The 25,733-nt window shown below is 39.1% G+C and overlaps 1 protein-coding gene across 3 annotated transcripts in view; it reads right to left on the minus strand.

Annotated features, from left to right (window-relative positions):
* Positions 1–421: 421 nt before the first annotated feature.
* The window catches only part of LOC145992163 (neo-calmodulin-like), a 101,010-nt gene continuing 75,698 nt past the window's right edge, over positions 422–25,733 (minus strand). For all 3 annotated transcript variants that reach the window (XM_083128449.1, XM_083128447.1, XM_083128448.1), the window contains exons 2-7: positions 24,408–24,570; positions 15,307–15,450; positions 10,331–10,440; positions 7,681–7,771; positions 3,348–3,404; positions 422–992 (exon numbers count right to left, since the gene is read on the minus strand). In XM_083128449.1, coding sequence (XP_082984575.1) covers positions 901–992; positions 3,348–3,404; positions 7,681–7,771; positions 10,331–10,440; positions 15,307–15,450; positions 24,408–24,531 — 618 coding nt within the window. In that variant the 5' untranslated portion in view covers positions 24,532–24,570 and the 3' untranslated portion in view covers positions 422–900. The remainder of the gene's footprint in view (positions 993–3,347; positions 3,405–7,680; positions 7,772–10,330; positions 10,441–15,306; positions 15,451–24,407; positions 24,571–25,733) is intronic.

A 25,733-nucleotide genomic window follows, 5' to 3' on the forward strand; every position in this document is an offset into this window, starting at 1 on the left:
GTAGATAAGATTTAGCATAGCGCAGGGGCAAAAGTTGCGAAAACCACTGTGCTCTGGTGTTCACCGAGCCTCTTGTAAATGGGTATGTGCGGGGTAAAGGTGACCGGAGCGTGGTGCTGGTCACATCATCTCCACCGAAATTGTGAATCTGTGGTGCCCTGTGTCCACATCGGCCCATATGCCTTCAAGGGATGTTGCCAGGAGGTAGTTTTACCTTGTACCCTTACCTGAGACATACCTCCATTTTTGTAGTTTCATTGTTTGATGTGCATTGGCTGCAAGCAATACAGGCCAAAACGTGCTTTATATATAAAGTTGTACACAGATGACTCGGGATGGAAAACAGTTCAAAATGTATTTATTTGAATTTTTGCAGTTTTTCTTCCTTGCGATGTTTTTGCAAACTCAAAGACGCTTTAAATATAATTAGGATTTATTGAGTAAAAGTGTGAATATTACAATACCACATAATACGTGTAAACATTATGCCCCAGAATATAGAAACCATCTTAGATTCCTGTTGAATTCAACGTAGCCATAATCCAACCTGTAGTTTAAATTCGATAAAAGTTTTTCAATATTTACATGTATAGATTATCGTTTATATTATAATTACAGTGATGACAACAACAATAGTTCTTGGTTATAAGAACAAAATAATTAAAGATTGCATTCATGTGTTGATATTTTGATACGAAACCAAATATTAAAAGTAATAATAAAATATTCAGAAAATAGAGAATTCTTCATAACATCTAAAAAGCTACTTCGATACAGTAAATTACACAGAGATAGAAATATTCTTTGAATGTTGCAAGACCAGGTGAATCTCACATATATGCGTTGTGATATGCTTCTCCGTGAATGTAGAATCAAGTCTTGTTCCCCGTGGGAAAAAGCTCAAAGGTCCAATGCGCTCAATTCTTTGTCGTCTTCATCATCATCGCATTCTTCATCTTCATCTCCTGGTTCGCCCAATGCATGAACAAATTCTGTAACGAGAGATTGTAGTAGAATCATTTACCTTTAAAGAGATTGGACCTCCATACCATACTAGGAGTGACAATTATTATAAAAATGTCCAGTATAAGATGGTCACTCGGTGAGCATATTTTATATTTTCCATTACTTGATAGAAAACAGAAAGGTACAACTTTTAACTTACTAATTTCAGTTTATGATATCTATAAAATATTAACTGTGATCAGTACCAAACCAATAAACAATTTAGCTTCGGTACTCATCACATCTTTACTTTAGTGTATGTATATGATACGAGGGTACTATTTATATTTTGAGCCTAACAATGAAAAAACAGGAAATTGGCATTGAAAACTGCTTTATTGTTTTTCGAAGTATTCTCCTTTATGGTCAATACACTTTTGCATTCGTTCGAACCATTTGTCAAAGCAGTTTTTCCAATCTTCTTGAGACACCTCCATAATATGGTTTTTGAACGCATCCACGGCGTCTTCCGCCGACGAAAATCGTTGTCCACGCAATTTTTTCTTGACATTCGGGAACAAGAAGAAGTCATTGGGTGCCAAATCAGGACTGTACGGCGGATGACCCATCAATTCGATTTTTTGACTGTTCATAAAGTCGGTTGTTAGACGAGATGTGTGACAGCTGGCATTGTCTTGATGAAGAATGATCCGACGGCGTTTGTTTGTTTTCCGTATTTGACCGAAGACCTCTGGCAAACAAATTGTTGTGTACCATTCAGAGTTGACCGTTCTACGTTCCTCTAAAGGCACAGTTGTCACATGACCAGTTTTCCCGAAAAAACAGGCGACCATTTGTTTCGATGTGCTTCGAGCGCGAACAACTTTTGTTGGATTGGGTTCATCTTGAAACACCCATACAGTCGGCTGCTGTTTACGTTCCGGCTCATATGCATATATCCATGATTCGTCACCTGTTACAATCTTATATACGTGTTTTGAAGCACCACGATTGTATTTATTGAGCATTTGTTTGCACCAATTGACGCGAGCGTCTTTTTGAGTTTTTTGTCAAATTGTGTGGGATCCAACGAGAACATACCTTTCTCACAGCTAAATGATCATGTAATATTTTATATATGCTGGTGGAACTAATGCCTATGGTTGCCTCAATCTCACAGTATGTCACATGACGATCTTGCAGTATTAGGTTTTGCACAGCATCAATGTTTTCTTGAACAACAACTGATTTTGGACGACCTTCGCGAATCTCGTCGGTGAGCGAATGGCGGCCACGATTAAATTCGTTATACCAGCGTTTCACAGTGGCAAAGGATGGGGCTTCATCGCCAAATGTGGAAGTAAGTTGATCGATGCACTCTTGTCTTGATAATCCACGTCGAAAATCGTAAAAAATCATCGCACGAAAATGTTCACGAGTTAATTCCATTTTATTGTTGTCGCGCAATCTCCAAGGCAACATAAACAACACAAATCAAGCTATTGACAAAACATTTGAAGTACGTTATGGTCAATAATGCCAGACGATTCCGTGCAAACGTCAAATCGCGCCTAACTTCAATCAGTGTTGCCAATGCTCAAAATATAAATAGTGGCCCTCGTATGTGCTTTTTACTTTTTCCGTATACCTACAGAAACCGTGAAAAGTATGTAAAGTGGTTAAATGCAAATTTCCTCACTGGTAAGAAGGATTATCATACGCTTTCCTTAAAACATGTGAATTTCTTCTAAGAGCACACTGCGTGATGAACTGATGATGTCAAGTTGAATATCATCCATTTACTGAAATAATGACTATCACATGGAAATAGTCTGAAAGTTAGATAAAATTATCGTTTCATAAGTACAAAGAATAAACTTAGCTACAAGGACAGAACATTGAAACCAAGTTAAGTGTACTTATTGTTCATGTTGCTGTATGTTGGAAGTATGTTTGTCAACTTTACTTGCAGATAGGCTAATTGGTACTGGACCAACAGTTTGAAATGCTTCACTGGGTATCGAACCCAAGTTCCCTTGATTACAAGGCGGCGACGTCACCACTAAAGATTCTAGCGTCTGGAGGCTTAATGCTGCATTTCGATTACCAGCAATACATATAAATTCGAATCATAACACATTCTGACACAACAATAACGGTTCCCTTATATACGGCCATGCACATAACATAAATTTCTCCCTAACTTTCAAAGATATATAATTTGAAGAAAATGGAATAAATATGCATTACAGTGTAGTAACGGAATGATATGTGAAAAAATAATGAATAATAGTTGTGCAGCTGGTGAATTATGCAGAAGTCTCCCCATGGATATAACGGTGACGTCACTTTTGGTGGCATTTTGGTATTTGTTTATTTTTTATTTTTTTTAAGTGACTTACCATAAAAATCAATCCTGCCGTCTCCGTCCACATCGACTTCTTTAATCATGTCTTCAACTGAAAAAAAGACGAAATGAATAAGATTTCCCAGTCGAATAAGAACGTTAGCAGGCAATGTTAATCGGACATTATCCATTGTCTAGTCCTGTTAACTTTACTCATTATAACTAGGGAGCGAGTTTTTAGGTAAAAACATATTTTTTCTCGTGCTTCAGAAGTCGGCCATACTCAGTAGGAGTGCCGACCACAAGGCTGCAATGTAATCTGCGAAGTCTTATTTCACATAAAAATGCATAATTTTCCATTTAGTACATAAAACACATACTTCTAGGGAATTAACATAAAATGTACATATTTTAGACATTCAAGACAAAATAAATTTCCGAATTCTCTGTGTAATCGCATATTTTGCAGTTAAACCTCTACTGGATGTTTCTCTCAACAGCTGAAAACTGCTTCTCCTTCTAGTGACAAAATCTCCTATAATATGCTTCCAATTTCGGTGATACTCTGCAAGGCTTTTCTAGTAGGATACACGAAGTGATGTAGATTCTTAGAAAACAATTTGGGGTTGGTTCTAGTTTGGCATACAGAAAATAGTGAAGCAGCATTAATGGGATCTGAAAAGCAGCTTTAAATGGGGCGTTTGAAGAGTTTTAAAATTCTATACCGTTTAGGTTCAATATTGTGGATCTTAGTATCGTGAATTTATATAGATAATTCCAAGCGTTTGCACAATATTTTCACTAAAAATTATATAATTTATACAGGTATTTAGTTCCCACGCCTTCTGAAAGTTCGAGGATTTTCCGTTTGTAGCGCTGCTGTCGGTTTTCAACACGCAACCCTCCTCTTGCGGTACTCGAGTCTGCGGGACGTGCCCCTCGGAGCGCGGGGGCACGATACTTCAAGATTTATTGAAATATAGATGTTTTACAAAACGATTTGGAGTTCCTACATGCAAATCTAAGCTTTTGTATGCCATGATAGATAGACTGGAAACTTCCACACAACTGTTTTGCGAAACAGGAAATTGAACTCTCCATCAGGGACACGGTTGCGGGTGCTTAAGGACAAATTCCGAAGTCTGAAAACAATACGGGGTACCAAGAACTGTATTGCTCAGGTTGTGGAGAATGAGCGTGTAGGCGAAATTGATGGTGTAAGCATGCATGCCATCCTGCACTTCAAATATACATGTCTGACTACGTATGATAGGAAAGGGTCGTTTTCACAACACAAGCCATTGTTCAGAAATACTTACTCATATCCTCTTCTACCCAAAAGTGTCGAGGTTTTGCAGAGAGTTCTTCACTTGTTACGGTCCATTGCTATCTTCCTTACTTCACCGTACCCAGAGGAGGGGCCATAGGAGCCATGCCCCCCCTTTCGAACCATGAATTTTTTAAATGTGGACGTATAAAAGCTAGGAAAATAACATCCACGATTTTTCTAAAAAAAATAATTTTGTGCTTGCATAAATGAATGTATTTGTTGTGTGGAGAGGCAGTCTCCAGAAGTCTGTAGTCTGCGATATCGGGTACTTTTAGTCTTATGACCACTTGCTCCTGCATATAGCCTCTTAATGCTAAGCCTTACCCAGACCCGGTGGAGCACATAGTGGTTCGGATCCCACTTTAAACTGTAGGTCCAGTCGCAATTAGTCTATCTGTGCATAAAAGTGGACCTAAAATAAAATCTCAAAACTTAAACTTTTCTACTAAGAGAAAGTAAATTGTCCTTGCCGCCCCAGTTTGGGCACCCAATCGCCGCTACTGGCTACCAGGTGAAAATGTCTCTCTTTTTCTTTGGTTAACCAATCGTAGCGGGCTATGGGTTAACCCACATTTAGAATTCTTTATTGTAATAATAATTGGTTTGGTTTGGTTTGGTTTGAGTTGTTGTTTTAAGTCCACTTTTGCACAGTAAGGCTAATCGGGACTGGACCTACAGTTTAAAGTGGGATCCGAACCACTTGTGCCTCCACCGGGTATCGAACCCGGGACCCCTTGATTACAAGGCAATGACGCTACCACTACGCCATAGGGGATGTATAATAATAATTGCTAATGCATATAATTTAATTCATAAATATATTTTTTTCCTAAACATAGAATTATCGTGGCTGTTCAATGGTTCTGATATAAGAAAATAAAAGGAGAATTGAAAAGAAAATTAATTTACGAAACTCAGAACTATCCGAATACTGTTTCTTCTGGTCAGGGTCTGATCAATGTACTTGTTCGTTTTTTGCCGTTGTCTTCCTTGGGACCTCTTCTTTCCAATTCCTCTTGCCTTCCATATTTCCTTCGGTATTATTTCATCCTTCCTTCTATTTAGATGGTCATACCATCTCAGTTGTGGCTCTATGTCATTTTGTTCCACTCATTTGGAGTTCAGTGTTATCCTGATCGTTTGATTCCTAATTCTATCTTTTTTTGTTTTTCCCTACTACTCTTCTTAAATATTTCATTTCCACTGTCTGCATCTGCCTACTTGTCAGTACCCACGATTCACTCCCATATAACATAGTTGGTAAATATGTTGATTTATATGTAGCCATTTTTGTTTTCTGACTGATTTCTTTCTTTCCTAGAAACCTTTGATTGCTTGATTGAGTTGGTGCTTCAAGTTCACTTTATGCACAGTAAAGCTAATTGGGACTGGACCTACAGTTTAAAGTGGGATCCGAACCACTATGTTCCTCGATCGGGTATCGAACCCGGGACCTCTTGATTAGTTTGTGTTTTGTATTCTTGTATTTAATTCTCCATCTATTTTCCATCGTTGTTGATGGTAACTTGTTCCATGTTCATAAATAATCGGCGTATATTTTCAATGACAGTCTGGAAATGTGCTTTGCTGTACATTGCACTCAACAGAATGCGACAAGCAACTAACGTCCTATTGTCACTGGCGAGTATTAATTTCTTTGACAGAATTTTGAATGACATTTTTTTAAACTTTTAGTCACATATTTCCACTATTTGTAGAACATAAAAATAAATCTTTTTCAGTTTTTTAGCATCTATACGCCTTCATGGCGAAAAAATAAAGAAAAAATATAACACTGCATTTCAAGAGAACACCTCTTCTCTCGCCTTCAAATGAACAAATTTCTTTTTGACAGTGATGGGTATCGATCCTACGACAGATAAGTGATTTTACTTCAAATATGCTGCGCTAACCAATTATTCCACGACATTCCAAACAACTTTTTTCCTCTATACAATGGCAACGTGATTAACTATCGAACTTATTATAGTTTTCGTGTACTTTGTTGTCAGTCTGCCCCCTCTTCTAAATTCGTTCTGCCCTACTAAGTGAAACAAAGCATCTATCCCTTGGCCAGGATTCGAACCCGCAACTCCTACCTTCATAGCGAATTATAACACCATTAAGCCTTGTTTCCATGATATGAAAAACTCAAAATGGTGACCAAGGCAGAAATTAATTTTATTATAAAACATAAACTAAACGTAACGTTTCAACGTACAAAAAACAGGACGATATATAGGCTATACACAAAAATACTCCCCTCCTGACTATTAGAAAGTTGTTCTGGAACATTCTAGCAGGTGGCTTTCCCTAGAAACAACTTTCTAATAGTCTGTTGGGGGGTGTAAGGGGTGATTTTCCACGTAGTACACCCAACTGTCAACCTCACTTCCACGTTAGTACACCCTGGACTGCGTTTTGCCGACGAACGAGGCTCTGGCGACTGGCACTGGCCAGTATAATTTTGTGTGTGTTGTCCTGTTTTTTGTCCTTGTGTGTGCTGAGTGCCCATTTACAGCCTCAGCTTTTAACAGAAGTCAGAAGATTTTATGTTTTTTAGTTATGCAACGTTAGAGTTGTTATTTGTAATGATAAGGGGCTGGACCCCGTATAATGTGACGGGAGCAAAATAGCCTAAGTGCTGACGCTCCCAAAATTTTAAATTCAAATTCAAATAATAGTCTGTTGGGGAGTATTTTTGTGTATATATATCATCCTGTTGTGTACCTGGTTACATTTGTACTTGGTACAGAGTCTGAAGAAGACCTTGCTAGAAGGTTGAAACATTAAGTTTAGTTTATGTTTTATAATAAAATAAATTTCTGCCTTGGTCAGCATATTGAGTTTTTCATAGCGAACTACGCTAACCACTGCACGGGACATTATTTTATGAAACGTGTCAAAACGATCGGAAAATTGTTTACTGGATGTAAACAACATACCAGAGTGTGCATATGCAAACTTACTTATGATAAAAATTATTACAATTTCTCGTGTTTAAGTTCTGAATAGTGCGCAGTCTCTAGTGACTTCAACTTGCGCGTAATATACTCACTCTCTTCTTCCGACAAATCTTCACCGAGACATTGGAGAACGGCTCGGAGATCCGATGCACTGATGAATCCTCTATTGTGCTTGTCGAAAACCTGAAAAAATAATAAGATAGTTTGGTTTTGAATACAATAATGCTGTTCTGTCGCAATTGAGTCGCAAAAATTTCCCTCAAAAAGCTGAGCAACTGTAATTGAGTAACACTTTGTCTTCCCTCCCGTTCTCTCTCTCTCTTCTGTTTATTTTCTATTACTCTTGTCGCTTCGGTCTGAGCTGTCTCATGTAAGACAAAAGATTGCCAAGAGACGTCCCGTCTCTATATCATCCTTGGTTCCCACGACACACAGCATTATCATGGGACGCGTCGAGTATCTGATCGATGCTCACCGAGCAAGATTTTCGCTCGTTGAGCAGACAGATCATTTACTTGACGGTGTGTATCTCATTGATCAAAACATCAGTACCTTCGAGTATGGCAGCGTCGAGTGTACAAGGTTTCTGTGATTTTGAAAAGCTGTTAATTGTGAAAATAGTTGATGTGGGTAAAGCTGTTGAAATGTTCTATTTCATACACTTGTACAACTTTCCAAAACTACGGTGTACGTTTGGAATAAACAACACTTTCATTTTAATACAATTACAAAAAAGTGGAAAATTATATTACCTTCTGTTTACTTGTATTTCCTCTGTAATTACGCTATATTAGCGGCTACCTTCACACAATTTTCCTCTTTTTGCTCTTTGCCTCACGAGATCAAAATACCAAAACGATATGGCGAACAAGGTTCAAGTTCGCTCAGCGAGCAATGAGCAGTCCTAGCTGAGCTCTCAGATACTCAACGCGCCCCTGTATTCGCTACACCATGTGACTACACACGAGCTACGTTTCTCGGCCAATCCGCGATGTTGTTTCTGCTCAGATTGTGCCAAGTAAAAGTAAGTGAAGTGAAGGGGTTTAAAGTATTTGCGCATGCATAGGTCGCACAGCTGCACTACCTCCTTTTCTGAGATAGTGCCTGTAAAAAAAAGTAGTTTTGAAACTTGCTTGAGGATTATATCTGAGAAATATTACAGTAGCGAAAAATCTTAAGCTTGTATCTTGCCAAGATAACAGTGCCGGGCAGTAGAAAGGTGCTAAACTAGTAATCACTCCATAATTACTCGACTTGACTAATCAGTGGTAGAGTACGATCAAGTTACACCTCGAATTTAGGTTCAAAGTGGTGCATTATGCTCAAGAAAATGAGGAACAGTAAGTATCGTTAGTACACAAATGACAACATTCATTAGTTATGCCGGTAGTATTTACAAGCTATGTAGACAAGAATAAATTGACTTTAAATTTAATATGTGCGTTAGTTATCCCGAGTATACGCCGAACCTTACTTATTTCGTTCAATTTTTTGTGAAATGCTACTTATACACGAGCAAATATGGTACATCCACAGTTCATGATCATTGGGGAGCGGAAGTTGATGACCTAAAAAATCTGTAGGTATATGACCTATAGAATGTCCTAAAAAATGGGGGAAAATGACGTAAAAATGCAAAAAATGACCATTAAATTTGTTAGTTTCAGGTTGAAAATTGAAATGAAAAGGAAATTGAACAAAAAAAACCGACACAACAAAGGCTGTCACCAGTTCAGCATTTCTTTTGCTCCTAAATTGCAATCCTGCGAGATATACAATAGTCTATGTTCACCTTGGTGAAAAGACTCAAGAATATTACCAAAATTAAAGAAGTGATAACATATGACGAAACAATACACCGAATATTGCGAAAAACGACGGGAAAATGCCGAAAATCGGGGAAAATGACCTAAAACCTAAAAAATGCAAAAAAATGCACTTTAGAATTACCTTTTTTGGGTTCTAGACGAAGTGTAATATTGTGTATATTTAATAGGCATCGTGTCCGAGATGTCAGAAATGTCCGAGATGTCCGAGATGTCAGACATATCACCAACTTCCGCTCCCTAATGATCATATAAACAACAAAACGTAATTTTTTCTTCCACCCTCCCTGGGAAGGCGGTGTGGAATTTCTTCGGGTTTGAGTGTTTAGTTTTTCAAATCCGCTTTATACACGCTATAGTTTGGGCTGAACTTGCGGTTTGGAGTGCGATCCGAACCACTGTGTGCCTCCGCCGGGTAGAAACTCGGGACTCCTTGGTCACAAGGCTGGCGTTTGTTCGGTTCTTAAGGAGCTTTCAGACCTAAGCGACAAGCGACGCTGTTTATCATCCCATGACGACAGTGTTTTAAGTAATGTTTTAGCTTTTTGAGAACAGCAGGTTTCTTCCACTGTGTCTGAGTAACTTTTTTTTTAGTGTATCCTTACCTTTTTAATGTGTTGTCTTTATACTGTGCAAATCCTTTTACAACCTTGCACTTTTAACCTTTCTCGAGGGGCTTTTTACTTCCTCTTTTTAACTCTCAGGTAAGGATTTTATATAAGAGGATATATCCCCCTATACAATGAAGGGTACAAAATGGCCATATGTGCCGATGCGTCCAAAAATTGTAATGGATTAATTTATTCCTAACGTCCTTCCAAAATATTTGTACCACGATCAAATTTATGGTACGTTTGGTGCTGTTATACATTTATTATGACCCCCCCCCCCCAAAAGAAACATTGTGTTCACTTACGCGAAAGGCATCTCTCAGTTCTTTTTCTTCCTGATCTGCTGTACGGTCTGTCGTGGCCCCCATATTGGATACGATCTCCACAAACTCATCGAAGCTGAAGTTCCCATCACCTAATCAAGAAACAGGAATTTCACTGTCAGTAAATGTTTTGCAATTAATTCATGACCGTATACATTTTCAGTTCAAAAATAATATTTTTTTACAGAATTTCCAAACTTATAATCAAAAACATTATCATCTATCTCTATTTACAAACATACTTGAAGGCAAAAGAGCCTGCGCGACCCGCGACTCCCGTGCATCATACTTCCGCATGGAGGGGAGGGGCAGAGTGGAACATGCTTACTTATGGTCCGAGTTCACCCGATGGAAGGGAAGATGCGCGGAGACTTTTGGCCGAAGGTTCTTTTCCTTGTGGTCGCTCTATAACTTTTTTACAGAATCGGTGAGAAAATTGTAGTAGACTAGTAAATATTCCCTATGAATTTGTTTCTCCATCTGAAAGACTAAAATGGCTGAATTTTTGTGTTTTTGTTTTATGTGCATTTTATGCACAGATAGGCTAATCGGGACCGGCGTTACACTTTTAAGTGAGATCTGAACCAGTAAGTGCCTCCACCGGGTTTCGAACCCGGAATCCCTTCATCACAAGCCGACGATGTTACCATTACGCCATCCAGGAGGCCCATGTAAAGGATGGTAAGGGCTATACAAGTTATAAAACACGTGTCTTTCAATTGAGCCTACCCAATATGTTTTTCCAAACTTGTTGTCACTACGTGTATACAAACTAGTACGTTTAACGAACAGTTCAGCCCCTATCACACGGAACTGGATTTCTAGTTGGAATGCCCTAGTTGGCGCTGAACTAACTTTCTAGGTAGGAATCATGGCCGCCTGGCTGACTGCTTGACTGATTTGGAGGAATAGGACATGTTCTAATTGCTACTAAGTTTTCTCGACTGGATTCTTTGGAACAGCCAATCAGAGCAAAGTTTGGCCATGTGAAGATAATCTGTGAGTTTGCAAAGGAGCGTTTTTTGTCTGTGGTTTCCGAGTGCTAGCTGTTTATGTTACAGTTTCTCCGTTTCTCGATAAAAAAAAGTAAAAAGATGGCGTGCAGTGCATTCGTGTTCAGTTCATTAATATTTAGGTATTAATGCAAAGCGATGAGATGTGTACGTGACAAATATGATTAGCTGAAAATGAAAATCCGTATTTTTACAAGTGTATTAATAAATGTTTGATTTTTTCTTTGTGATGTATGAATAATGCAAACCCGAGTTAAAAAGCTTTTTCGGTACGCATTGATTACCATATTTTTCTTCGAGCCAATCTCTAGTTCATACTTTTCATTTTTTAATAAAAGCAAAGCAGTAATTCTCCTACAACATTCTTCAAATTGCTCGTCCACCTTTAAGCCGGCTTTAGACGAAAGCATTTCCTTTAACATTTTTGCTAGCATAAATGTTACGTAAATGCTTCCAAATATCTTATAACAGATAGTTTTACAGCAAAGCATTTCGGTTAGCTGTTCCAATTACAATGTATAATACATACAGCACGAAAGGCACGTCGAGTTACACCGTCTATGGTGAGTGCACGGTGTTTACAATAGAAAAAGCAAAAATATTCTTCCATACGTCTATAATAAACGTTGTAAAGTATGTATTTTATCAGCGCCATTCTTCTCTACCTAAAACCATTTAATACGAAGCGATATTCCTCTCGGTTGAATAGTTATCGTATTTGATTTGTGAAGTGATACGTTGTTTACATCTACCGACAAGCACGGCGTAACAAGTACCGTGTGAGGCGAAAACTAGCAAATGGATAGCCAGTCCAGCGTCAACTAGAGCATTCGTACTGGAAATCCAGTTCCGTGTGATTCAGGCTTTATTGTAACAGTTTGGGAGTTAGTTCAGTATTAAGTACTATGGCTTTTGAGTTCCGTGTTAGAAATTTAATCTTTAGTCTTGTGGTGAGCGAATGCCATCTTTACAGCCGCAGCCATCAATCATGTATGACGTCATCAACAAAAAACTGATTTCTTATTCATGCAGTTAAGAAAGCAAGAAAAATCCACCGACAGAACTCGGAACAATGACAAATGATTTCCTAATGACTGTTCCTTCCTTTATGCTGGCAATTACTATGCGCTAATACATACGCTGACGTGCCGCTATTTCACTGGCTTGTCCTAATCTTGAAAATGTGTGTCGGTATTTCCATAGGGACCACGAGAAAGGAAAGTCAACTAGTGGATTGATCCACCCCACCCCCCTTTTCTCAGTAAACCTCGTGATCCGTGGCAAAATAATAAATTCTCTCCAAATCTCGTGCGCACTTGTGAGGGTCTGGACACGAGATTAATTTCCCCTAAAACCTAGTGATGTGTGTGTATGAGGTTCCTGGCATGAGATTGATTTATCTGTATATAATAATAATAATATCCATGGCTCCACGGTCCTGAAAGGGCCTTGGCCTATCTCTGTATATAATAATAATAATATCCATGGCTCCACAGTCCTGAAAGGGCCTTGGCCTATCTCCCGAGTGCCAGTCTTCCTCCCACAATCCTACCTAGAGGTGTGGAGATCTTCAACTAGTAATGGGGTGACGTGAGGTCAGCACGTCGAACCCTCAGCCGTTATAGGAGATTTCTGAGACCGGATTATGCTAATCACTCTTAGCTCCCCAATTTCCTCACGATGGTGGGTTGCCACCGGTCAAAAACCCAGGCGGACTCGAACCCATGCCGTCCCGCAGTCAGAGTCCAAAGCACAGCGCCTTAGAACACATGGCCACGGAGGGGATCATTTATCTGTAAGCCTCGCAAGGATGTGTGAGATCCCTGGCAGGGGTTTATCTAAAATTTTCCATCTGAGGGGGTATAAGGGTAAATTTAGAGCCAAAATGGCCATAAATTGGGCATTTGTGAAAAATTTCAGGGGATGTTGAGGAAATTTGGGGAGGGCCTATTGGGGTGTATGAGGTTAAATCACTGATCCTTGGCACGAAATAAATTTATCTTTAAACCTCGTCTGTATAAGTGAAATCCCTTCTACGAAATACATTTCTGTGTAAAGTTCGTACGAATGTGTGGAATCATTGGAAACAGATTAATTTATCTGTGAATTAAGTCACTGGCACTTGATGAATTTCTCTGCAAATGTACTTTGTATTTATGTCGTCCATTGCACGAAATTATTATTTATTTCCTTAAACCTCTTGTTTGCGTGTAGGAGAACCCTATAACGAAATGTATTTCTTTGTAACCCTACTGGCATACTGACTTTACCGTAGACCATATGGGAGAAAAAAAATCGGATTAAATTGGATTGATTGGTTTGGTTTATTTCACTTCTCATTTCTGCCACTTTTGGCTAATCGCGAAGATGAGGATGGGTGATGATTTGATGAAATTGATGAAGGGACACAAAGAAACGGTGTCGTGTCGTTTGCGCCGAGGGTTCTTATCGGTTCATTTCCGCCGTGACATATGTCAAGACCATCCTTGGCTGGTTTTCCTACAATCCAGAGTGTCATCACCGCCGCGCGCACGTGTGTTTATGGCAACATGGTGCATAGTGCATAAAGTGGACTTAAAACATAAAATCAAACGTATGTTTATGACGTTGCACTGCTGTGTTTACACTGAAATGTTAAACCTATCCACAGAGTCAAATATGACTTTTATTTACTTATTTCAAAAGACGTTACAAAGGATTACTTGTTTCAATTTTATTCCACAACACAAAATACATAAATCAGCATCAGCCTATAAACTATTAATCATTTATCGTTAATCGTCAAAAAAGCATTGTACGTAAATACAGTATCGTTAAAATATTGCAAGCATTCTACAAGTACTACGTAAATGTACACTTTATATGTTATTTTCGGCAAACATTATATAAGTAATAGCTACGTATATATAAACACAATATTTCGATACATTTGCACAATAACAGTACAAACGTTATTTGAATTCTTGTAGGTATGCAAATTCTCGAAGGCATTCTCGAAAATCGGCTGAGCTTCTGTACTTCGAAAGAACACACTCGACACATTTGTCCATTTCGATGTATTGATATTTTCATATTCTCAGCCATCTTGTCGTCTCTTACAAGTCTCAGTTTTACATAAATACTAATTTCCCAATGTAGATCCCTCATATATACTTTCATCTTACATTCATTTACTAATCACCTTCTTTTTCAATCAAAGATAAACACAGCTGCAGCTCATAAACACACGTGCGCGCGGCGGTGATGACACACTGGATTGTGGGAAAACTCACCAAGGAAGGTCTTGACATTGAACCGATAAGAACCCTCGGCGCAAATGACTCGGCGCAAGCGATACGGACTCAAAAAAAGAAACCACCCATGCCAAGGCTGGGAATCGAATCCTAATTAAAGTCATAAGATGAAGACTGGCATGCTAATCTGTGTTTTAGAGTTGGAACAAGCTGGTGGGATGTCATAGAAACAAAACCAGTGAAACTCTGCTCTGAAATTGATTAAAGCATATGGTTACAAAGGATAGTTTCTCCAAGGTTCTTAAAACATCCTAAATCCAATCTCTGAAGGACCTTCGCTTTTCCACATGCGAATGGCTACATCGTGGACGAAGCTTTTCTCCTGAATTCTTCTGAAGGGAGACATTCAACCAAGATTGCAACATACGGAAAACCATCGAGGAGCAAGTACAGGGAAAATCCTATATGTTTGCATGAGAGGAACGGAAAGGGCCTGATCTCCAAAGATTTCACTCGGTCATTTCTGATCGACTTGTTCCTCGATTTCTTTATTTCTTTCTTTCTTGTCTTCTCCAAAACCTTCCCGAGGCTGGGAGATTTCAAAGGCACCGACATTGACATCCTCGCTGAAAGAGAGATCCGGTGGAAGGGGGAATTGAGATTTATTGATCCCCCTCCCCCTCCCCTTCAAAGGATATCCTCCCACACTCACCGTTGATATCGACCTCCTTTAGCATCTCTTGGAGCTCCTCTTCTCGTGCGAATTGCCCCAGACTGCGCATCACTCGGCCAAGTTCCTCCTGTGTGATGCTCCCGTCGCCGTCCTTGTCAAAAAGGCGGAATGCCTCACGGAACTCTGTAATGATAATAATAGTAATAATTTAGTAATGATGTTATGTAGTGCTAGATACATGTGTGCAATAAAAATTTGGGCTGAGTCGATTCTCATTCCGATTTATTGGAAAGTATCGGTTGAATTTTGCCGGCCACCGGCGATGCTTGCGCGGAGTCTAATTTATCCTGGAAGTTATGCAATATTCGAAGCTTCTCTTGATTTTCTACCATTATTATGTGGACACACTGTATTTCGTGATTGAATAACAGGTATTCTTATATTCTGATGTAATTTTTAGTATATTTAAGGCAAAACTTTGGTAAATTGATGATTATGTTTGGAGTGTAATATTCGCCCACTAATATTAATTGATATTTTGAAGAACTGTTGATTGTTACAATTTTCAAGCATCGGTACCCGCGGAAATCGATATCGTTCCACTACATCAGGCAGTGTCTATCTTCAAGACATAATTAAAGTGTAAACAAAAAATACTACATACTAAATAGCATAAAAATTAGTCATGAATATGACAATAGTTTATACCGAATGCGTACACGGAAGAGAATGTAAATATCGTATTCCGAGCCAGTTAAGTGTTGCCATCCAAGTTTCCTGGCTCGAATTCCGGTCAGGACATGGCTGTTCTTTGTGTTCCTCCATCAATTTCATCAAATCATAGGGCCTCCCCGATGGCGTAGTGGTAACGTCGTCGCCTTGGAATCAAGTGGTCCCGGGTTCGATACCCGGTGGAGGCACATAGTGGTTCGGATGTCACTTTAAACTGTAGGTCCAGTCCCGATTAGCCTATCTGTGCATAAAGTGGACTTAAGACAATTTAATTCAATTCATCAATCATCCTGATCATCGGGATTAGTCAAAATGGCAGAAAAGCGACAAGTATATACACACGCGCGCGCATGTGTGTGTGTGTTGCTACTTCCGCCTTGAATTGCAATCTCAGGGTTCGTATATTCGCATGAAACGTAGAAATGAACGGCTACTTCTTGTCGATAGTTGAGGAGAAAAGACTGGAAGTGACAGAAAAGCTACGCTTAATAAGAAAAATATAAATACATTGAAGGTTATACGGCCATTCTGTTCAGCCAGTTTTGTTGATGGGGTATAGGGAAAACCCGCAAAGCTGACCCCCTGAGATTTCCGGAAAGAGTTAATGTAATTCGAATGGTAAAATTGTAGCTATGTTTTATAACAAAAAAATATTGTTTTCTGTTGTGTGACTTAAAGCTGTAAGTTACAGCAACTATTATTATTATTATTATATTACAGTATACTTCGGCACGTAAAACATGGATTAGAGGTTGATATTTGTGCATTGTGAAAAAGTACACAAAGACAACGAACTGTTCGATGTTTATTGAAAGGAAGCAAGGCGAATCCAGTTTCTAACTAAATAGCGTATAAACAATAGTTTGTTTATCTTAAGGGATCGAAAATAGGCTATGTGGCAGCTTTTGGCAACTCACTTGCTAAGCGAGAGGAACGTTGTAAGAAAGGGGGGTAGCCCTGAGGAGCTACGTCTACACTCAAACTGCAAGGGGACTAGCCCCGTGAAATAAGAACAACACTCACGATTAAATTTAAACACTTCAATTGACTGGTCTGGCAGGGGTGTGAGAGAATGATAGAAAAGGATTTAGGAACGTTCGTTACCTATTACGAGGACCACTATTTATATTTTGAGCCTTGACAACACTGATTGAAGTTAGGCGCGATTTGACGTTTGCACGGAATCGTCTGGCATTATTGACCATAACGTACTTCAAATGTTTTGTCAATAGCTTGATTTGTGTTGTTTATGTTGCCTTGGAAATTGCGCGACAACAATAAAATGGCATTAACTCGGGAACATTTTCGTGCGATGCTTTTGTACGATTTTCGACGTGGATTATCAAGACAAGAGTGCATCGATCAACTTACTTCCACATTTGGCGATGAAGCCCCATCCTTTGCCACTGTGAAACGCTGGTATAACGAATTTAATCGTGACCGCCATTCGCTCACCGACGAGATTCGCGAAGGTCGTCCAAAATCAGTTGTTGTTCAAGAAAACATTGATGCTGTGCAAAACCTAATACTGCAAGATCGTGATGTGAACATACTGTGAGATTGAGACAACCATAGGCATTAGTTCCACCAGCATATATAAAATATTACATGATCATTTAGCTGTGAGAAAGGTATGTTCTCGTTGGATCCCACACAATTTGACAAAAACTCAAAAAGACGCTCGCGTCAATTGGTGCAAACAAATGCTCAATAAATACAATCGTGGTGCTTCAAAAGACGTATATAAGATTGTAACAGGTGACGAATCATGGATATATGCATGTGAGCCTGAACGTAAACAGCAGTCGACTGTATGGGTGTTTCAAGATGAACCCAATCCAACAAAAGTTGTTCGCGTTCGAAGCACATCGAAACAAATGGTCGCCTGTTTTTTCGGGAAAACTGGTCATGTGGCAACTGTGGCTTTAGAGGAACGTAGAACGGTTAACTCTGAATGGTACACAACAATTTCTTTGCCAGAGGTCTTCGGTCAAATACGGAAAACAAACAAACGCCGTCGCATCATTCTTCATCAAGACAATGCCAGCTGTCACACATCTCGTCTAACAACCGACTTTATGAACAGTCAAAAAATCGAATTGATGGGTCATCCGCCGTACAGTCCTGATTTGGCACCCAATGACTTCCTCTTGTTCCCGAATGTCAAGAATAAATTGCGTGGACAGCGATTTTCGTCGGCGGAAGACGCCGTTGATGCGTTCAAAATCCATATTATGGAGGTGTCTCAAGAAGATTGGAAAAACTGCTTTGACAAATGGTTCGAACGAATGTAAAAGTGTATTGACCATAAAGGAGAATACTTCGAAAAACAATAAAGCAGTTTTCAATGCCAAATTCTTGTTTTTTCATTGTTAGGCTCAAAATATAAATAGTGACCCTCGTATGTGGCAGCTTTTGGCCACTCGCTTGCTAAGCGAGAGGAACGTTGTAAGAAAGGGGGGTAGCCCTGAGGAGCTACGTCTACACTCAAACTGCAAGGGGACTAGCCCCGTGAAATAAGAACAACACTCACGATTAAATTTAAACACTTCAATTGACTGGTCTGGCAGGGGTGTGAGAGAATGATAGAAAAGGATTTAGGAACGTTCGTTACCTATTACGAGGACCACTATTTATATTTTGAGCCTTGACAACACTGATTGAAGTTAGGCGCGATTTGACGTTTGCACGGAATCGTCTGGCATTATTGACCATAACGTACTTCAAATGTTTTGTCAATAGCTTGATTTGTGTTGTTTATGTTGCCTTGGAAATTGCGCGACAACAATAAAATGGCATTAACTCGGGAACATTTTCGTGCGATGCTTTTGTACGATTTTCGACGTGGATTATCAAGACAAGAGTGCATCGATCAACTTACTTCCACATTTGGCGATGAAGCCCCATCCTTTGCCACTGTGAAACGCTGGTATAACGAATTTAATCGTGACCGCCATTCGCTCACCGACGAGATTCGCGAAGGTCGTCCAAAATCAGTTGTTGTTCAAGAAAACATTGATGCTGTGCAAAACCTAATACTGCAAGATCGTGATGTGAACATACTGTGAGATTGAGACAACCATAGGCATTAGTTCCACCAGCATATATAAAATATTACATGATCATTTAGCTGTGAGAAAGGTATGTTCTCGTTGGATCCCACACAATTTGACAAAAACTCAAAAAGACGCTCGCGTCAATTGGTGCAAACAAATGCTCAATAAATACAATCGTGGTGCTTCAAAAGACGTATATAAGATTGTAACAGGTGACGAATCATGGATATATGCATGTGAGCCTGAACGTAAACAGCAGTCGACTGTATGGGTGTTTCAAGATGAACCCAATCCAACAAAAGTTGTTCGCGTTCGAAGCACATCGAAACAAATGGTCGCCTGTTTTTTCGGGAAAACTGGTCATGTGGCAACTGTGGCTTTAGAGGAACGTAGAACGGTTAACTCTGAATGGTACACAACAATTTCTTTGCCAGAGGTCTTCGGTCAAATACGGAAAACAAACAAACGCCGTCGCATCATTCTTCATCAAGACAATGCCAGCTGTCACACATCTCGTCTAACAACCGACTTTATGAACAGTCAAAAAATCGAATTGATGGGTCATCCGCCGTACAGTCCTGATTTGGCACCCAATGACTTCCTCTTGTTCCCGAATGTCAAGAATAAATTGCGTGGACAGCGATTTTCGTCGGCGGAAGACGCCGTTGATGCGTTCAAAATCCATATTATGGAGGTGTCTCAAGAAGATTGGAAAAACTGCTTTGACAAATGGTTCGAACGAATGTAAAAGTGTATTGACCATAAAGGAGAATACTTCGAAAAACAATAAAGCAGTTTTCAATGCCAAATTCTTGTTTTTTCATTGTTAGGCTCAAAATATAAATAGTGACCCTCGTATGTGGCAGCTTTTGGCCACTCGCTTGCTAAGCGAGAGGAACGTTGTAAGAAAGGGGGGTAGCCCTGAGGAGCTACGTCTACACTCAAACTGCAAGGGGACTAGCCCCGTGAAATAAGAACAACACTCACGATTAAATTTAAACACTTAAATTGACTGGTCTGGCACGGGTGTGAGGAAATGATAGACGAGGATTTAGGAACGTTCGTTGCCTATTATAACACCATTAAGCCTTGTTTCCATGATACGAAAAACTCAATATGCTGACCAAGGCAGAAATTTATTTTATTTAAAACATAAACTAAACTAAACTAAAGAAAAAGAGAAAGAAAAAAGATAGAGGAGGTTTAGAATAAGGAGTATGGGGAAGACCACAGAAAAGATATGCAAAATGCTTAGGAAAGCGGGCATTAAAACTTACAGCGAAGAATGCAAACAAGAAAAAGGAAAACGGAGGAAGAGGAAGGGATTATCTACGAAGGGAAATGTAAAGAATGTCAGAGTGTGTACATAGGAGAAATGAAAAAGAGGATGAAAGACAGGTTGAAACAACATAGGGATGATGTACGACTTAAGAGAGAGAGAAATGCAATATTTAAACACACGAGAGAAACAGGACATGACATAGAGTGGGATGAGGCTAAGCAGATAGGAAGGGAGAAGAGAATGCTAGTGAGAAAATGGAAGGAGGCCAAGGAAATAGAGAAGAAAGGTGAAGAAGACACAATGAACTGGAATGGGGGACTGAAGATAAACAAAGAATGGAAGAAGGTGTTAGAAAGAGTGGAAAGGACAAGAGAGAAAGAGGAGAGAAGAAAGAAGGAGAGCGTGAGATAGAGTCCAACCACATTCCAGATGAAAGAAAATAAATGTTAGCCTTTCAGGTGAAAGTACAATTGACAAGGGAAAGCCACCTGCTAGAATGTTCCAGAACAACTTTCTAATAGTCTGGAGGGGAGTAATTTTTGTGTATATCTTCCTGTTTTGTACCTTGTTACATTTGTACTTGGTGCAAAGTCTGAAGAAGACCTTGCTAGAAGGTTGAAACGTTACGTTTAGTTTATGTTTTTAACTAAATAAATTTCTTCCTTGGTCAGCATATTGAGTTTTTCGTTCGTTACCTGTAGATCTCGAAGTGACGGTCGACTCGCTGGGTCGTTGATGAAACTCTGATGAACTCTCCTGAAATAAAGCTCCTTTCCGATAGCGTACTACTCCTCGCTGTAACTCCTTTGGTAACGTTCGGTAATCCGACTTTAAGTCGGAGTTAACAACTGTTCACGCCATAACTTTCTTTGTACAACCGTTTGTATAATTCCGAGGATACGACTGTGCACGCGATAGATTTCAGATACCGACTGTGGGAAGAAATATTCTCTTGAGCTATTGAAACGAAATTCGAACTTCGGCCGTTGAGAGACCGCGTCTCTCAATAACGGTGCTTTCAGCGTAAAGCTGTATTTGCAGCATCTTTCCTGCGATTCCGGAAGAATTCGTATCAGCGGATTTTTACATCCGCTGAAGATCGCAGGTGTCTCTCCAGCTTCTTTCATACTCATTTTTATTAAATGATTAGACTATCGGACTATGGCACCCCTGGTCCCGGATTCGAGTCATGCCTTCGGCATGATACGATAGTATACAACGACAAAGTATTTTCAATACAATTTGAATTTTATGATTTGCAAAGTAGAAGAAGAAAATAACACCAATAATAATAATAACAGTAATACTAGCAATAATAATAGTAGTAGTTTTTATGACTTTGTCCACCCTGAGAAAAACTCCTGCGGGCGCCTTTGGAAACCCATCATATACGAGCTTGAAAGTCGCTAACAAAAACAACCGTCATTACGAACTATATGCTGCAGCATGTTCCAAAATATTCAATTATAGATAAGCTCCATGCTGGTGGTGATTTAATTGCACTCTTTCTTGCTTGGACGAACTTGTTTTCCGTAGATAGTGAAGGCAGCGCCAAGTGAATCGTTTCACTGCGGCACGATAAGCAGTGTTTCAACTCTGTCCGGGAAGTGTGTCCCTTCTGTGATAAAACAATTGTGTGGCGCTTGACGGCAAGGAACATTTTTGCAAACTGCTTCACTGCTCGATTCTATTTTCATTTTCTTGAAAAATGTACAATATGCAACATCAACCAACTTTCGCAGATCTTGTAGAGAACTTCAAGACGAAAAACTTTTTGCAATCTTTTACTCGCCGAGGCATTTTTCGGGAGAAATTTGCATTTTATCGTTATGCATGCAACCATGGATTCATGGTTGCCACTTACATGTATTTTTTCTGTCTGAAAACGAAAATTTTCATTTTTATTTTTTACGCCGCATAGTGCAGGTAAAAGCCACAAACTGCTGATATTGTTACAGTGTTGCACAACAACCAGATGTTGGCCTCCCCGATGGCGAAGTGGTAACGTTGTCGCCTTGGAATGAAGGGGTCCCGGGTTTATATATTCGGATCCGGTGGAATCACATTCCACACTGATTCGGATCCCAGTTTAAACTGTAGATTCAGTCTCGATCAGCCTATCTGCGCATAAAGTGAACTTTCATTTGGTTATTGTGTCTTCTAAAGTGTTTCTTAATCGCTTTTAAGCCGATCTCTGTGGCAGAGTGGTTAGCACAGGGGTCCCGGGTTCGAATCCTTGCCTGGTCATGGATATTCTTTATGAGTGTGCCTTCATCAGTTTCATCATATCATCACTCATCTTCGCGATTAGCCAAAAGTGGCAGAAAAGCGAATTAAAATAAATCAACTCAATCAATTAATTGCTTTCAAATGTGCATAGATACTTATTTTGTAGTGCAGTAACGTGAGGAAAGTGATGCAATCGCGATGTGTTTAAGAAAAGCAAGCAAGATCTCGCAGAATAGCAATGACTACAGAGGTGGTTGTTACCGGACTCCAACAACAGCCAGCCACACCAAGGTTTCTACAGAAAGTTCGGCTGAGTTTCCATATCCTAAAACCACAGGCCACTGGTTGTTATATATACACAAGCCGTAACTGCCGCTACTGACAATAACTAAAATTTTATGTTCTATACAACGAGGAAAAAGACTAGAGTGCTTGAAGCGGTCTCGTAGCTGAAGCAATTTGAATGCGAGATCTTGCCTAACTATTTTATGCCGCTATTAAATAGTTAGGCAAGACTTCGGACTCAACTTTCTTCAACAAGAGATCAGTTTCACGCTACGTACCTCAAAACTATGTTTTTCAAATTAGAAATTTGGAAATGTGAAAGGAAAAGTTCTTGAAAGAAGGGACAAATTGATGGAAGTGCTTCCCGAAATGAAATATTAGCCATTACACCACGGAAGTTTCATAGACTCTTAAGTATTAAGTACTAGTGTTATTTTTGTACAGGGTGGGCCATAAGTCACGAAAGGGTTTGAACAGTTCATAACTTTTGTATGTATTGTTTTAATATATTCATCGTTTGTTCTTATGCGCATTACACAGGGAAATTTCTTTACACTTATGTGTGAAAAGTAGTTTCACGTAAATGTCGACAATTAGGGTAAAGGAAGGGAAGTTCGCCACCAAAATGCTTTTCATTTTTTTCCTTCTAAACGAATTAGGGGAGAAGGACAAAATTTGTACGATACAAAAAGTAGTCATTGTGGATTATGAGGAATACTGTGAATACTTATGACGTAATATTAAAAATACTAAAATGAGAAAAAGTGGCGAAATTTCCGCCACATGCTGGGAAATTCACCATATAACTTATTTATCATTTTATCGTCAGTTTAAGTGTATGGAATACGAAGTTGTTGTCAATAGGTCAGACAACAAAGTGTAAAAGACCTACAAATGACAATACAAAACTGCTTAAAAAGATACAATAAAAACATGTTTAAGAAACATAGGCATAAATGTTCATATGCATTGTGAACAAGCTGTGTGTGAAAGATCGCCTGTAAGAAGGGAAATTCGACACATTTTTTGTTACATCAGGCGAATTTACCAGCAAATGCATAGTCGAAAGGAAACAACTTATGTTTACTTATACATGCATGCTTTCCAAAGCAAATCTTTTCACGACATTCTTACAGTTTGAGGTTAACGATATCAATAATTAAAAGGAAAAATAATTCTTATCTGCCACGAAATGACAATTTCCAACGTAGTGTTGAAATTCGGCACCTTTCTTTGTCTTCTGTGTAGACGCAACTTCGCATTCCAAACTGTACTGCTTGCTTGATAGTACGCTCACCACACTGCAGTTTTCAGTGGAAACAAGGCACATGTTACTTGATTTTTTACAGGCATCAGTGAGTGTTTCCAACCTATAGTTTCTATCTACGATTACAAAAATCACAAGTACGGCGAAATTCCCAGCGTGGCGAACATCCCTTCTTTTACCCTATTAACAAAGACATTATTAACTCGTGAAATCACTTCGTGACTTATGGCTCACCCTGTATTTCATTTATGCCGTTTATTATAAAGAAACTGTGAACCTTTGAACTTACCCTTCATTTGAGATTTAGATATGTTGTGACTTGGTCTGGAGTGCCTCTCCCTGCTCGTAGAGTTTATGTCTGATGGTCGTTGACGTTCTTCTGTTTGGGAAGTCGTGTGGTTCGAACTATTCATCTCGCTTCTATCCGTAGATATCGAGTTGTTCTGTCGTGTCTGCAAAAGATATAGAAACATCCTCTGAATGTTACTGACTTCTTTGTTAGCATGCAATGTAATTGGCCATAGTGCTTGTACCTATATTTATTCTAGCACTACTTTTCTAGAGTGTGCTTCTTCTCTCGTCTTCAGGTGAACAAATTTCTTTTTTGGAGGTGGTGGGAATCGAACCTACGACAGACTAGACTTGTGATCTTTACTACAAATCTGGTGCACTAACAACTGCGCCACGAAATTAACCGTTTCTTTTCCATAGTAATGATTTGATTTTAAAAAAATGAAAATATTTTACCTAGCCTAATGTTTTCCAAGTAAGAGTATACTCCCTCTGTCCCATAATTATTGTCCAGTACACTTTTGTTTGTTGTCACAAAATACTTGTCCGATATTCAAACTGTGACACTTGTGTATACAGAAGAAGAAAATGAAACACGGGAATGAGTCATACAACGTTATTACTCAAGGATAAGTACAAATTGGCCGATCAAGTAACCAAAAGGACGTAAATAAAAAGTTACCATTTTGGCATACTGGACTATAATTATGGGACAGAGGGAGTAGTTACTTTCTACAGTTACGATAACTATAACTGACTTTCTTTTTGAGCAAAGTAACTGTCACTGTTTGGGAGTAACTAGTTACTTGTAACGCAATTAAAGGTGCCAGCTACATTTTAAAGGAATTTTAACTGTCACTAGCTACTTTTAAATGTAAGTAGTAATTGTAATAGAGGTACTATTTTGCAATAGAGTAAATGCTATCAGCAGTTACTTTATGGCACATTAATTGTTAACTTCAAAATTTGTAACATGGGAGAAGAACTAAATTTGACAACTCTGTTTCAAACTATGTCTTCTCTGGATGCTAAGGTGAAATGATTTCATTGAATCACCTAAGGCAAGGAAGCTAGCATTCGTGGATATTGTTGAACTTAGAATGGAAGAGAAAGAAGCAGGTGAAAGTGGTATTGATGCCACCACATGCCAAATCCCGTGGCCGGCATTCCAAGGAATGAAGCAAGACTAACCCTTGTTCCATGGTTTATTTGTTGCAATAATATAAATATATGAAGATTTATATTATGTACCAGAAACATAAATAAAACACACAAGTCTTTCATATATTTATTTTATTGCAAACAATGATTATTCATTGTGTGT

Source organism: Lepisma saccharinum, chromosome 9 (genome assembly GCF_977018435.1).
Source record: "Lepisma saccharinum chromosome 9, izLepSacc3.1, whole genome shotgun sequence".
Classification (NCBI taxonomy): domain Eukaryota; kingdom Metazoa; phylum Arthropoda; class Insecta; order Zygentoma; family Lepismatidae; genus Lepisma; species Lepisma saccharinum.